The 11809-nt window shown below is 56.5% G+C and overlaps 1 protein-coding gene across 2 annotated transcripts; it reads right to left on the reverse strand.

Moving 5' to 3' along the window:
* Positions 1-529: 529 nt before the first annotated feature.
* On the reverse strand, positions 530-8871 carry KAT8 (lysine acetyltransferase 8). Of its 2 annotated transcripts, XR_005293331.1 has the most exons (12): positions 8649-8871; positions 7526-7600; positions 6898-7073; positions 6653-6706; positions 6377-6541; positions 6017-6106; positions 5481-5621; positions 4980-5073; positions 4537-4687; positions 4041-4195; positions 3118-3543; positions 530-2052 (listed from the first exon to the last, which is right to left on the reverse strand). XR_005293331.1 is itself a non-coding variant. In XM_038404134.1 (11 exons), exons 1-11 carry the CDS (start codon positions 8854-8856, stop codon positions 1988-1990), a joined length of 1374 nt encoding a protein of 457 aa, XP_038260062.1. In that variant the 5' UTR covers positions 8857-8871; the 3' UTR covers positions 530-1987. The 2 variants fall into 2 exon arrangements, 1 of the variants encoding a protein (XP_038260062.1); XM_038404134.1 differs by lacking the exon at positions 3118-3543.
* Positions 8872-11809: the final 2938 nt, after the last annotated feature.

An 11809-nucleotide genomic window follows, 5' to 3' on the forward strand; every position in this document is an offset into this window, starting at 1 on the left:
CAGTTATAGGAGCCCTGCCCCACAAAGGATGGGCCAGATCTGGCTAAAGCTTGTTTGCTGGCCAAGAGGTTGGGTGTTGGGAACAGTTAATCCAGGGCTGGGCAGTGCTAATACATTCAGTGAATCCGGGTTGGACCCGCTCCAAGGAACCTGCTGGCAGAGTCAGGGAGAGGCACCTCAGTGGGGAGGCACCTGCGCTGAGCTGGCTGGGTGTGGGGAGGTCTTAACTCTTAGGGGAGTGGCTGGGTCAGAGATAGGGAGGCTGAATACCTATTCATTCAGCCCGGAATGAATTTCTGTGTGGCCTCCCTCACTGCCAGGATCCCCCCCAAGCCTGTGCTTCCCACCTGCCTGGATCCCAAGCCCAGCCTGTGTGCCCCAGTGCTAGGATCCCTTCCTGATCCCCCTTCCCCAAGCTTGTTCTCCCCACACTGTGCACCTGCCAGGATTCTCTCCCCCCGCCCCCCCCAGGGCAATCCTGCTAAACTGTGCGCCATACCCTCTGTTTTTGTCATTTGTGACACGCATGGGTTGTTCACACTTTTCCTTTTTATTTATGAAAAATACACACTTCTTAAAACAGAAAAAAATATACCTGCAGGCAGCGAGCAGGAGCGCAGGGAAGCCGTGGGGACGGGCTTGGGGGCTGTCGGCACCAACCGTTCCCCCACGCTCCAGCCCCCCGGCAGCAACGCTTACTTTCACCTCCAGCTGGTGGCACCAGCCTCGGGATTGGAGGAGTGTGAGATCGGTGCTGACAGAAGAGGCCTGAGACAGGATCCTCTGTGTATCCCTAGACTGGGGTGTCCCAGCCCTGGGAGAATCCCATACACGTCTGCCCCATGCAGTGCTTGGCTTTGTGGGGGTTCAAGAACTGAATTGAGACCAGCCAAACTCAGCAGACATCCCCACGTCCCTGCTTTTCCTCCAGTCCCTTGTGGGAATCCCAGGATCTCTGGAATCGGAGATCAAGGAGGGATCCCAGCAGTGGAGGAAGTGGGACAAGAGAACTAGGACAGAGATGCCAGAAGCAGGAGGGGCAAGTGGCAGAGGGAGCACTGGATGGTGAGGGGAATCCTGGCCTGAGGAGTGCAGGCCAAAGGGGCAGGTCGGGGGGAAGAACCCCAGCAGCAGGGTGGCAGCCAGGGCGTAAAAGGTTCCAGAGGGGACTCAGCTGAGATCCTAGTGGGGAGATGCCCACATCAAAGAGGCCTAGCAGAAGGGGCATCATCATGGCCAGAGTGGGCTCTGCCTGCAGCGGCTGGGGCACATCAGTGGCATGTGTGTATGGGGTGGTAAGTCAGGGCTATGGCATTCTGCCCCCCCCCCCCACGAGACCCTGGCTCAGGGCAGGAGGTGCAGGGTGGCAGAGCTAAATGTACATTAGAAGGGACTCACACACTGCCCCTGCCCTGTTCTAGTCTCCTGCTGCAGCTGTCCCCAGTGCCACTTCCCTATCTTGCAAGCCCAGGGGATCAACTGGGCAGGGAGTGTTTGCCCACCAGAGAACACCCAGTGCCATCCTGTCATGTTAACCCATTAGCAACTCTGGGCATCTCTTCCCCCCCCCCCAACAGCTGAGTTGCTCCTCCTGCCCCAGATTCAGATGCTGGCTACCCACCCTCGCCTCTGAAACAGCCCGCACCCCCTGACAAATTAGCCAGTCCACCAAGGTGATATTGACCAGGGTGCAGCACGCAACTGACTAGCAGGGCAGCAGACACTGGCAGTAGTGCAGGGAACCCCCTTTACTAGTGCTGTTCGGGAGGGCAAAGCTCAGCCTGGGCCGATTCTGCCATGCAACGCTCAAGGGGAATGAGATGCGACAGGACAGGACACAAGCCCTGCTCAATCGGCGCTGGTCTAATGAACGACACCCGGCCCTCCCAGCTGGTTGTTTGCGCCGGTGCTCTGTGGTCAGGCAGGGTGCAGACCAGATCCTCATACAACTGAGGGGTCATTTGGACTCCTGTATCCCACCGTTCCTTCACTTCTTGGAGATCTTGGCCTGCTTGTGTTTGGGGGGTGCCCACTTGAGACAGATGGAATCCACTGAGGAGGGAAAAAGGGGAGGGGGTGAGTTTGACAGAATCTATGAACATCCCCACCCTCCATTGCTCTCAGGCCAGAAGGGCCCATCCGCTCTCCACTCAAGCACCAGCCAGCAACTCTCAGCCTGTTACCCACCCCTGTGTCAAACCCAGTGACTAAAGCACCCTCAAGAAAAGCCCCCGGTGTGGACTGGAAGCCATTAAGGAACAGACATTTCACCACTGCCCTGGGGAGTTTATGGAGGGGATGGCATGACACTGCCTGCATGCAGCCAATCCGCGACTGCTAGCAGCAAATATCCCCAATGGCCGGTGATGGGACACTACATGGGGAAGTCTCGGAGTTACTAAAGAGAATTCTTTCTGCCTGGTGGGTCTCACTTACATGCTCAGGATCTAAGGGATCATCATATTTGGGGTCAGGCAGGAATTTCCCCCCAGGTAGGATTGGCAGAGAGCTGGGGTTTTCGCCTTCCTCTGCAGCATGGGGCATGGGTCACTTGCTGGTTTAAACTAGCGTCAATGGTGGATTCTCTGTCGCTTGAAATCTTTAAATCCCGATTTGAAAACTTCCGTAACTCAACCAGAGGTTAGGGAGCTATTACAGGAGTGGGTGGGCGAGGTTCTGTGTTCTGCGATTTGCAGGTGAGACTAGATCAGGATGGTCCATTCTCAGTGTAAATTGGTTCCAAAGGTTCATATCTGCACTGTTAAAAACTGCTTCCCTATTTCAAATTGGAATGTGTCTGCTTTTAACTTGCAGCCCTTGGTTCTTGTTCTGCCTTTCTCCACTAGATTAAAGAGCCTGTAAGCACCCGGCATTTTCTCCTCCGGGAGGTACTTTTACACCAGGATCAAATCACCGCTCAGTCTTCTTTCGATAAGCTAAAGAGATCACGCTCCTTACGCCTCTCACTTTCTCCAGCCCTCCATTCTTTTTTGGCTCTTTAAAGGCTGCTACAGGGAAGTGATGGACTCTCATTAAGGCTGCTGTATAAATGCACTTCAAGTAGAGGTTTATTCCAGTGATTTTATAAAGAACCCCAAAAATACTCTCTATACAAACCCTCAGCCAGTTACCGCAGGGAAGCAAACTGCATCCGTGGGAAAGCAGTCGGTGTTGGAACACAGTGGACACACGCACCCAGATCTGAGCTCTGGGGTGAGGCAGCTGGGTAACAGCAAAACTGCAGGGGCATAGTTCACCTGGCACTGAAATGCAGCCATCTCTGCTGTGGCAGCTGTTTAACAGCCGCTCCACAATGCTTCAATGGCATTAGAGGATTCCAGGATAATCAGTGTCTCCTGTCCAGTTTCCAAGCAAAATTCATCCTTTTCTTCCTTCTTCAATCCCACCTTATCATTGCAAGCCCAGAGGTAGCCGGGTGAGCTGTGCAGCGTTGCTGTTAGCCAGCAAGTCCCACCCCAGAGTGGTGGGATTTCAGTGAAAGGATCCCTGAATTTGCAGCTGGCAAAGAGCTTGGAGCTTTCCCTAGGAGAGAGGGAAGCAGAGAGCTGGCTTGCCGAGAGTGCCGTTTTCCCAACCTCTGATTACATAACCTGATGTGCCCGTCACCTGCCCTTGGGAAAACAATGTCCTGCTTCAGAGAAACCCGAAACCTGAACGCAGCCAAGGAATGTTCAGTGGGGTGTGTATACCCTGGCCTCCAACAGGGCTGCATTGTGTTTGGGTTTAATGCTGCTTCGCTGCTCCCTGGGCCTCCGCATGCAGAGTAGAAATATGCCAGGGACCTCAACAGCCTTTCCAAAGGGGGCAATGTTCCCTCCTGGGGAAAAGGCCCTGTGTCCCATTCCCCACCCCCAAGAGCCAGCCAGTCCCCCCAAGCTTAGGGCCGCAACAGAGCTGGTGCCCCCTAGTGGGGGAAGGCTCCTTGTCCCACTCCCCAGCCAGTCCCCCATCCTCGGGCGGGATCAGAGCCAGCGCCCCCCAGAGGGGAGAGGCCCCATGTCCCATTCCCCACCTAGTACCTGTGATGGGAGGCTTCTTGTACTGGGCACTCTTCAGATGCTCCTCCACCAGCTTGGGCGTGACGCAGATGACGTGTTGCCCCTTCCAATACTTCACCATGTTGAGGGACTGCAGCGTGCTGATGATGTCATTCTGAGTGATGCTGGTCATCTGGCTGCACGAGAAACGGGGGGGCACAGGCGTTGGCAGCAGCTGTGGCACCAGGGTGGGGCCGAGTGCTAACAGGGAGGGCTGGTTCAAGGCTTGGATAGGAGAACACAGCTGCGGGTGTGGGGCTCAGTCAGGGGTACGAGCCCCTCACAGGCAGAGCGGGCCCCAGTGCAGCGCTAGGGAGCGCTGTACTGCGCTGCAGAGAGTGGGGCGGGGTTCAGCAGGGGGCGCTCTTCCCTCTCAGTCAGGGCTGGCCCCAATGCAGCACTAAAGGGTTCAACGGGGCATGCTCTCCAATCAGAGTCCCTGGTGCGGTCTGCCCCCCAGCCCTGCTCCCTCGCTCACCTGAGGTCTTTGATGGACAGGGTCCCTCGGAAGTCCCTCAGGATCTCCAGCAGCACCCAGGACCAGTAGCTCCGGTAGCTCAGCTTGCCCAAGTCTGAGAGGGGCTTCTCTGGGGAGCCCACCGTGCTTTCCAGCTTAGACAACTCGTAGCCTACGGGCATGGAGAAGAGGGTGGGGAGAGATCAGAGCCCCCAGCCTTGGCATGCAGGGACCCTACCCCATTCCCCTCCGGGAACTGTGTGAGTGCAATGAGGTTGGGGGAGAGGGGCGATTCAGGACAGAAATCAACCCCACCCTGTGCTGCTGGGATCTCCTATAGGGGGCAACAGGGAGTTCACTCCCTGGTTGCCAAGAGGGAAGCCAGTTACTCCCATTCAAGAACGTACCAACTCATTGCATACATGGCTGACAGCACAACAAAGGCAGACACCAGGGCTACTCACTGAAAGCGATGAGAAACTTGCCATAGCCCCGTCTTTGGTAGGGGGGCAGGGTGAGGATACAGGCCACGTTGTTGCCGTCTGGAGACTCCTTCTCCTGAGCACAAAGAATGCACAAAAACAGGGTTACCGCAGAGCCACAACGGAGCTCCTAGGAGTGGGGGAGGACAGGGCAGCATACGATGTGGAATGTGGAGAGAGGCTAGGCTCAGAAGAGGGAAAACAGTTTTCCACATCTGGGCTCAGAGATGACTCACATCTGTCCAAAATCGCTGCAGAATGGGGGAGCACTGGTGCAAACTGACAAAAGGTTGTTCCCATTCCCAATGTGTTTGACTCCCATCCCAGAACTGGGGATAGAACCCAGGAGTCCTGACTCCCAGCCCCCCTGCTCTAACCCACTAGACCCCACTTCCCTCCCAGAGCTGGGGAAAGAAAACAGGAAGAACCCAGCTCCCCAGTCCTGAGATTGCTGGCCTCTCAGCATGGGCTCCAGGCTGTTACCTTGGAGAAATAGCCGACGATGTGGGCGCCGTGCCTGTCGACCTCGGTGAGGATGTAGAAGACAAAGGGCTCAACATCAAAGTAGAGGGTCTTGTGGTCTAGGAAGAGCTTGGCCAGGAGACACAGGTTCTGGCAGTAAATCTGAGCAGGGACGAGAAAAGCAATCATCAGACAGCACTGGACTCGCCCAGCTTGGGGCACCAAGGACAAACAGTGAGCCACAGGGAAGAAGTGGGAGCCCAGAATGGGGGAGCCCTGGGGAGCAGACCACTGGGGATGATCCTGTCCTGAGTGGGGACAGGTTAGGTGGGCCCTGACGGAGCGACTGCATCTCTGCTGGGGAACCGAATGTCAGGGGTGCTCCTGCCCCCGGTGGGGACAGGCTAGACAGGCCCAGATGGGGAGTTCTGATCTATAGACCTGCAGTCTTTGTTTGGACAGAGACGTACTGGGCTCCTCGGAAGAGGACGAAGGTCCCGTGGTAGCAGGGAATTCCCCACTGGCCACACATGGGATGGCCAGCAGCACTGCCTCACCTTGTGATCTTTGCCATCCACTTCATAGACAGAGATGTTGTTCTTCCTGTAGATCTCCTTCCCCGGGGGCTGCCTCCACTGGCACTGGCCCTGAGACGGAGAAACTCTCAGACGCTGGCCAAGCCAACACAGTGCTGCCGGTGCCCCTCAATCCCCACATGCAGCCCCCTGCTATCTCAGCCCCGGGTTAGTTCCCCCACCCAAAGCTCTGCCAGGGCCCCTCAATCCCAGCCCCGCCCCCACTCTCCCCAGCTGCCCCTCTCCCCAAACAGTTACGCCATTGCCCCTCAATTCCAACTCACAGCCCTGGGCTCCCCACCTCCACAGCTCCGACAATACTGGGACTTGGTCCTTACTTACTAGGTGGTATCTGTAACTCTTCTCGAACTTCATGTATTTCAGGCAGTACTCGCAGATCCACAGTTTGGGCTGCTTCCCATAATCCTCCGGGAAGGGTGAGAAATACCAGGCGTCAATCTCATAGTGGCCGATGTGGATCTTATCTACGTATTTCACCTTGGTGATCTGGGATTGGGGAGAGGGAGGGGATGACACTCCAGGTTAGCGATCAGAGCAAGGAGCCAGGGTCCTGTCCATTTAGATGCCAGGCCATGCCATTGACCCAGGGGCACTCACCGCCTCATGCTCCTTCTCCAGGGCAGCTGTGGTAGGATCCATCTCTGCGTAAGTCTGTGGGAAAACAGCAGAATATCAGGTAACTTCCATGCTGTAGCACAGACTTCAGATGAATCCTCACTGAACCTTCCACCCCTAGCACGGCACAGGGTATAGGGGCCAGGACTGACTGCAAGGGGAGAGCACCCCATACTGAGCCCCCCCAACCCCGATCCCTGCCACACAGCACCCCCTGATATACTTACCTTCTGAACATGGTTGATCTCGTCATGTTTGCGCTTCTGGTTGCGGGTGATCTTACGCTCGGGTTGCTCTGACAGCTCGTTCATGTACTGATCTGTGTTTTTCTGCACTGCATCTTTGACTGTCTTGGTGAGGGCCAGCCGGTTCTTATCTACCCACTCATCCAGACGCCGGTTGACTGTGGTTAGGGTTGGGCAAAGGGACAGGACGGAACCTTGAACAAGTCTATCCAGCCTCACGGTGTAGAGTGACTTTCTCACCATGCCCCCAAACACTCAACATCTGGTCCCTGGAACCAAGCAGTCCTGATCCCCAGGTGTTTTAGCCCTCTAGAAACCACACCCCTCCCAAAGCCAGGCAGCACAGACATACTCTTAGATCTCAGATGCTACAGAAGAAAATCCTGTAATGGGGAGGTTAATTCTGTAATGCAGGCTAGTTCTCCATCGATTTGGGGGGTATGGGTGAGACACTTATTTTAAAGGTGAAAATGAGGCAGTTACTGAACATAAACTATGGTGGGAAAGGAATTAACACTGCCACAATTCTAGGCACTACCATAGTGCGCCTAATAAATAGCCACCTACATTAATCCCTCTCCCCAGGAACAGAACTCAGGGCTGCACTCACATCCGACATAGTGCACGTAGTATTCCTCCCGAGCCTCCTGCTCGTTGAGTCGTGATTGGATGACCTCGGCGGAGTCTGCAAGGCAATCACCAGGTTAGTGCCAGCCTAGATCCTTGTGGGGAGCAGGAACAGGTTAGGTGCAATAAGGTATGCCCTCGAAAATGATAACCCCGTTGCGCTGAAGGGTAACCAAGCACTCTACTCAGGGCATGTCCCCCTGGCGGGGAGGGGGGAAGAGCATTCTTAGTGCAGAACAAGAGCGTCCACCCATGGATCTAGCATGGAATAATTGCTGTGCTTTAAATTTACACTCTGGCTTATTTTGCAACAGCTTCCCCACGAAATCTCTGCGCAGGCATGTCCTAAATCTCAGGACTGCTTGAAACAGGGGACGCTTAATATCCATTTATACTGGTGCAGTGAAACAGGGGTGGGCCACATTGCGTGGGAAAGGCCTTATGCCAGGTCCTGTGGGCACATGGCTGGGTACAGGGGCGGGGGAGGTCTGATGGCAGGTGGCACTGGGGAAAAGAGAGATCAGCGAGAAGTATCAGAAGAGGGGCTGGTCTCTCACCCCAGGTCCCCTCTGTGCACCAGCACAGGGATGGGGAGAGCTAGAGGATGACGGGAGAGGGCAGGAGGGGCTCACAGCAGGGGCCATTACCAGGGCATGGGGTGGTGCTGAGGGGAGGGGGGGCCAGGGCGAGGGTCAGGGGCTGGGGGGATTGTGAGGGGCTGCGCCGCAGGAGGGATCTGGGGAGCCGGGCTGGGGGATAGTGAGGGGCGGGGTCCGGGGTGGGTCACGGGAGGAGGGAAGAATCGCGAGGGGCGGGTCGGGGGGGGTCGCGAGGGATGGGGTCCTGGAGGGGGGGGGGCTCGCGCCGCGGGGGGGTCCTGGAGGGGGGGGGCCTCGCGCCGCGGGGGGGTCCTGGGGGGGGGGCTCGCGCCGCGGGGGGGTCCTGGAGGGGGGGGCTCGCGCCGCGGGGGGGTCCTGGAGGGGGGGGGGCTCGCGCCGCGGGGGGGTCCTGGAGGGGGGGGGGGCTCGCGCCGCGGGGGGGTCCTGGAGGGGGGGGGCCTCGCGCCGCGGGGGGGGGGGGCCGCGGGGCGGGGGCGGGTCTCTCACGCCAGGTCCCGTCCGCCCGCCGGCACAGGTAGGTCTCCCCGATCTCCACGGTGACCTCGGCCTCGCGGAGCGGCCCCGGGCTCGGGGGCCGGGGCCGGGGCCGGGCCGCTCCCCGCCCGTCGGCCTCCCGCTCCTCCTCGCCGCCCGCCCCGCGCAGCGGGTCCAGCCCGGGGGGGCTCCCGCCGCCGCCGCCCTGCTCCGCCGCCATGACAGGCCGGAATTGCGTCACCGGAAGTGGCTTAGGACAACAAAGCGCCCCCGCAGCCTGCGCGTGAGGCGCGCGCCCGGAGCTGACGTGCGGCCCGCATCACGTGATCGCGGCAGCCCAGGGGAGAAGGAGGGGCCTGCGAGGCGCCCTAGTATCCCATCATGCCCCCGCCTCCCCTCCGCCATATCCCCGCGGCCTCCAGTATCCCAGCATGCACCGCGCCCCATCCCCACGTCCCTCCTCACCCCATCTCCGTGCGCCCCAGTTCCCCAGGCTTCACCATCCCCCCCCGCCCCATCCCACAGCGGTTGCCAACTTTCTAATCCCACAAAATTGAACCCCCCTAGCCCCGCCCCTTCCCCGAGGCCCCGCCCCCACGCACGACATTCCCCACCCCGCGGTGGCTCGCTGGGCTGCGGGAGGGGGCGCAGGCTTATGTGCGGCAGCTCCTGTCAGCAGTGCCGCGAGGGGGCTAAGGCAGGCTTCCTGCTCCTCCTGGCACTGCGGACCAGGCTGCGCCAGCAGGTTCAGCTCTTAGGGGGAAGCGCGGCAGGCGGCTCTCGCCCGCAGCCCCCCCCCCCCCCCCGATCCCACTGGCCAACAGGAGCGTGGAGCCCCGTGCCCCCCGCCCAGCCTAGGCGCCGGACCTGCCGGCCGCTTCCTGGCTGCGGCATGCTGCCAGGACAGGTAGGGACTCGCCTGCCTTAGCTCCACAACACCTCCCTGCTGACCAGAGCCGCCGGGGTCCCTTTTCCACTGGGTGGTCCAGTCGAAAACCGGACACCTGCTCACCCTCGTATCTCAGCATGAATTGCTGCTTGCCCCAGTGCCCCTCCGTGTCCCAGCATGCACCACTCCCCCTTGCCCAGCCTGCGCCCCTCCCTGTCACCCCGTCCCCCTGCATAGAACCCAGGAGTCCTAGCTCCGCTCCCCCCCCCCCCCGCGCTAACCCACTCGACCCCACTCCTCTCCCAGAGCTGGGATAGAGAACCCAGAAATCCTGGCTCCCAGCCTCCTATGCTGCAACCCACTTCCCCTTCCAAAGTGCCTATAAAACACACTGCCAATCCGATAAGGATTTTGAAATATATATGATTTATTGAGGTTTTACGTCAATGGAAACGTTAGCATTTAATCAGGAGTACAGTCAACACAAGACAATCACAGACAGGGAGGAGAGAATCTAGGTTCCTTCCCCCTCCAAACATGACACAATAAAACTTTATTCCAACATAATGACTCAAGTACGTATATAAAATTGTTGGCTTCTATCCATGGACCAGTAAACAGTACATCAGAACTAGCTACAGTGAATCTTTTATATTACCGTAAGCATTGTATTTAGCCTTTGATTTGTGTAGCCAACAGCTATGGGTATAGTTTGGCCAATGACCAGAACATCTGTTTGGGTTACATTTAAATTCACAAAACTAAAACCCACTAGGCTGAAATTCACAAAACAGAATTAGGATGATCCAAGGCTATAGCCCAGTATTACTAGAATAAAAAATATGATCCTTTCCTATGTGACCAGTCAACAATGGCTCATTTGAGCACAGCACTCGGCCAGACAACACCGGACAGTACGTAACACCAGGGACATGCATCTTTTTTCCATCATAGCCTCAGATGCAAGGAGGTAGTAATTTGAGTCACTGTCTATTGACCCTAAATAACATCATAATTCATCCATATAGTGTACTGAATGCCCTCTAGTGGTAGGTGTATTTACAGTACTAATACTTATATCATGCTTATAAATATTAACTAATAAAAACTCAGCTCAGTAGTGTTATCACCCTATTTAAGAGTGGGGAAACAGAGCGAGGAAATTACTTGCCCCCTAATGGTCAGCAGCAGAGATAGCAATAGAACCCAGGCGTCCTGACTCCCAGTCCTCTCTGCTCTAACTAGACCACACACCCTTAGAGGAGAAGAGACACCAGGAATACTGGCTCCCAATCCTTCTTTTAAGACTTTGTCTATATGGGGAAACTGACCAGAATCTATGTGGAATAAGATCCCCACGTGGCCACTCTATTCTGGAATAATTAGTGAGCTTCTGAAGTGGACCACTTACTCTAGAATCAAATCCCTCTTCTCTCAGAGCAGAGAACCCACACAGGGAGCTACTGTGGTCAATTTGCCAATGCAGATAAGCCCTTAGACTCCTCCTCTCGTCTGCTGGATGGACCCTGTTACAATGACTTGGTGCAATGAGGTTAATACTGAGGAGGGAAGTTTAGACTTTAATCCCCCCCTCCCCCCGACCTCCCTGCAACTATTTATATGTCTCAACCTTAGCACCCTATCAGTGCAGGGTTGGTATTTTACCAATACACACAAACACACAACTAGCGCATACAAACCGATATAACGTAGCCAAGAGACCGAGAACACTGCCTTTGGAACTGTTTAGAGTCTACAGTCTGTTAGTTGCTATAATGGAAGCATTCTCTGTTGTATAAAGTGAAACCTACTCTAAAGATCTTTCATCTAGTGTGACCATAACTAGTGTGTAGACTCCCAGCCTGGGAGCTCTGACCCAACCAGGGGAGTCATGAACAGGTGCGTGACCACCATGGCGTAGATGGGAGGGGAATCCCAGGGCAGTCTTGCTGTGGGAAAGGTTCCAACACACTGAATTAGTATCTCTTAGGCTGGGAGCACCTTGCCTCAGCTAGATTTGAACCACTAAGTTGGAGGTTAGCTCTGGTGATCTCCTGGTAGCTTAAACCAAGGCTCACCATAACATCAGTTCTCAGCTACTCGAACCTCCTTCCCCCACACAAATTCCCAAATACACAACCACAGCTGGGAACGGAATCATTAGTGCTGACTCTTGGCCCCCCTGCGCTAACCCACTAGACCTCCCCTCCCCAAGAGCTCTGGGTAGAATCCGAGTCCTGAATACCAGCCCACCTGCTCTACCCCCAGAACTCAATCCCCTCCC

This window comes from Dermochelys coriacea, chromosome 6 (genome assembly GCF_009764565.3).
Source record: "Dermochelys coriacea isolate rDerCor1 chromosome 6, rDerCor1.pri.v4, whole genome shotgun sequence".
In the NCBI taxonomy this organism is placed as follows: Eukaryota; Metazoa; Chordata; order Testudines; family Dermochelyidae; genus Dermochelys; species Dermochelys coriacea.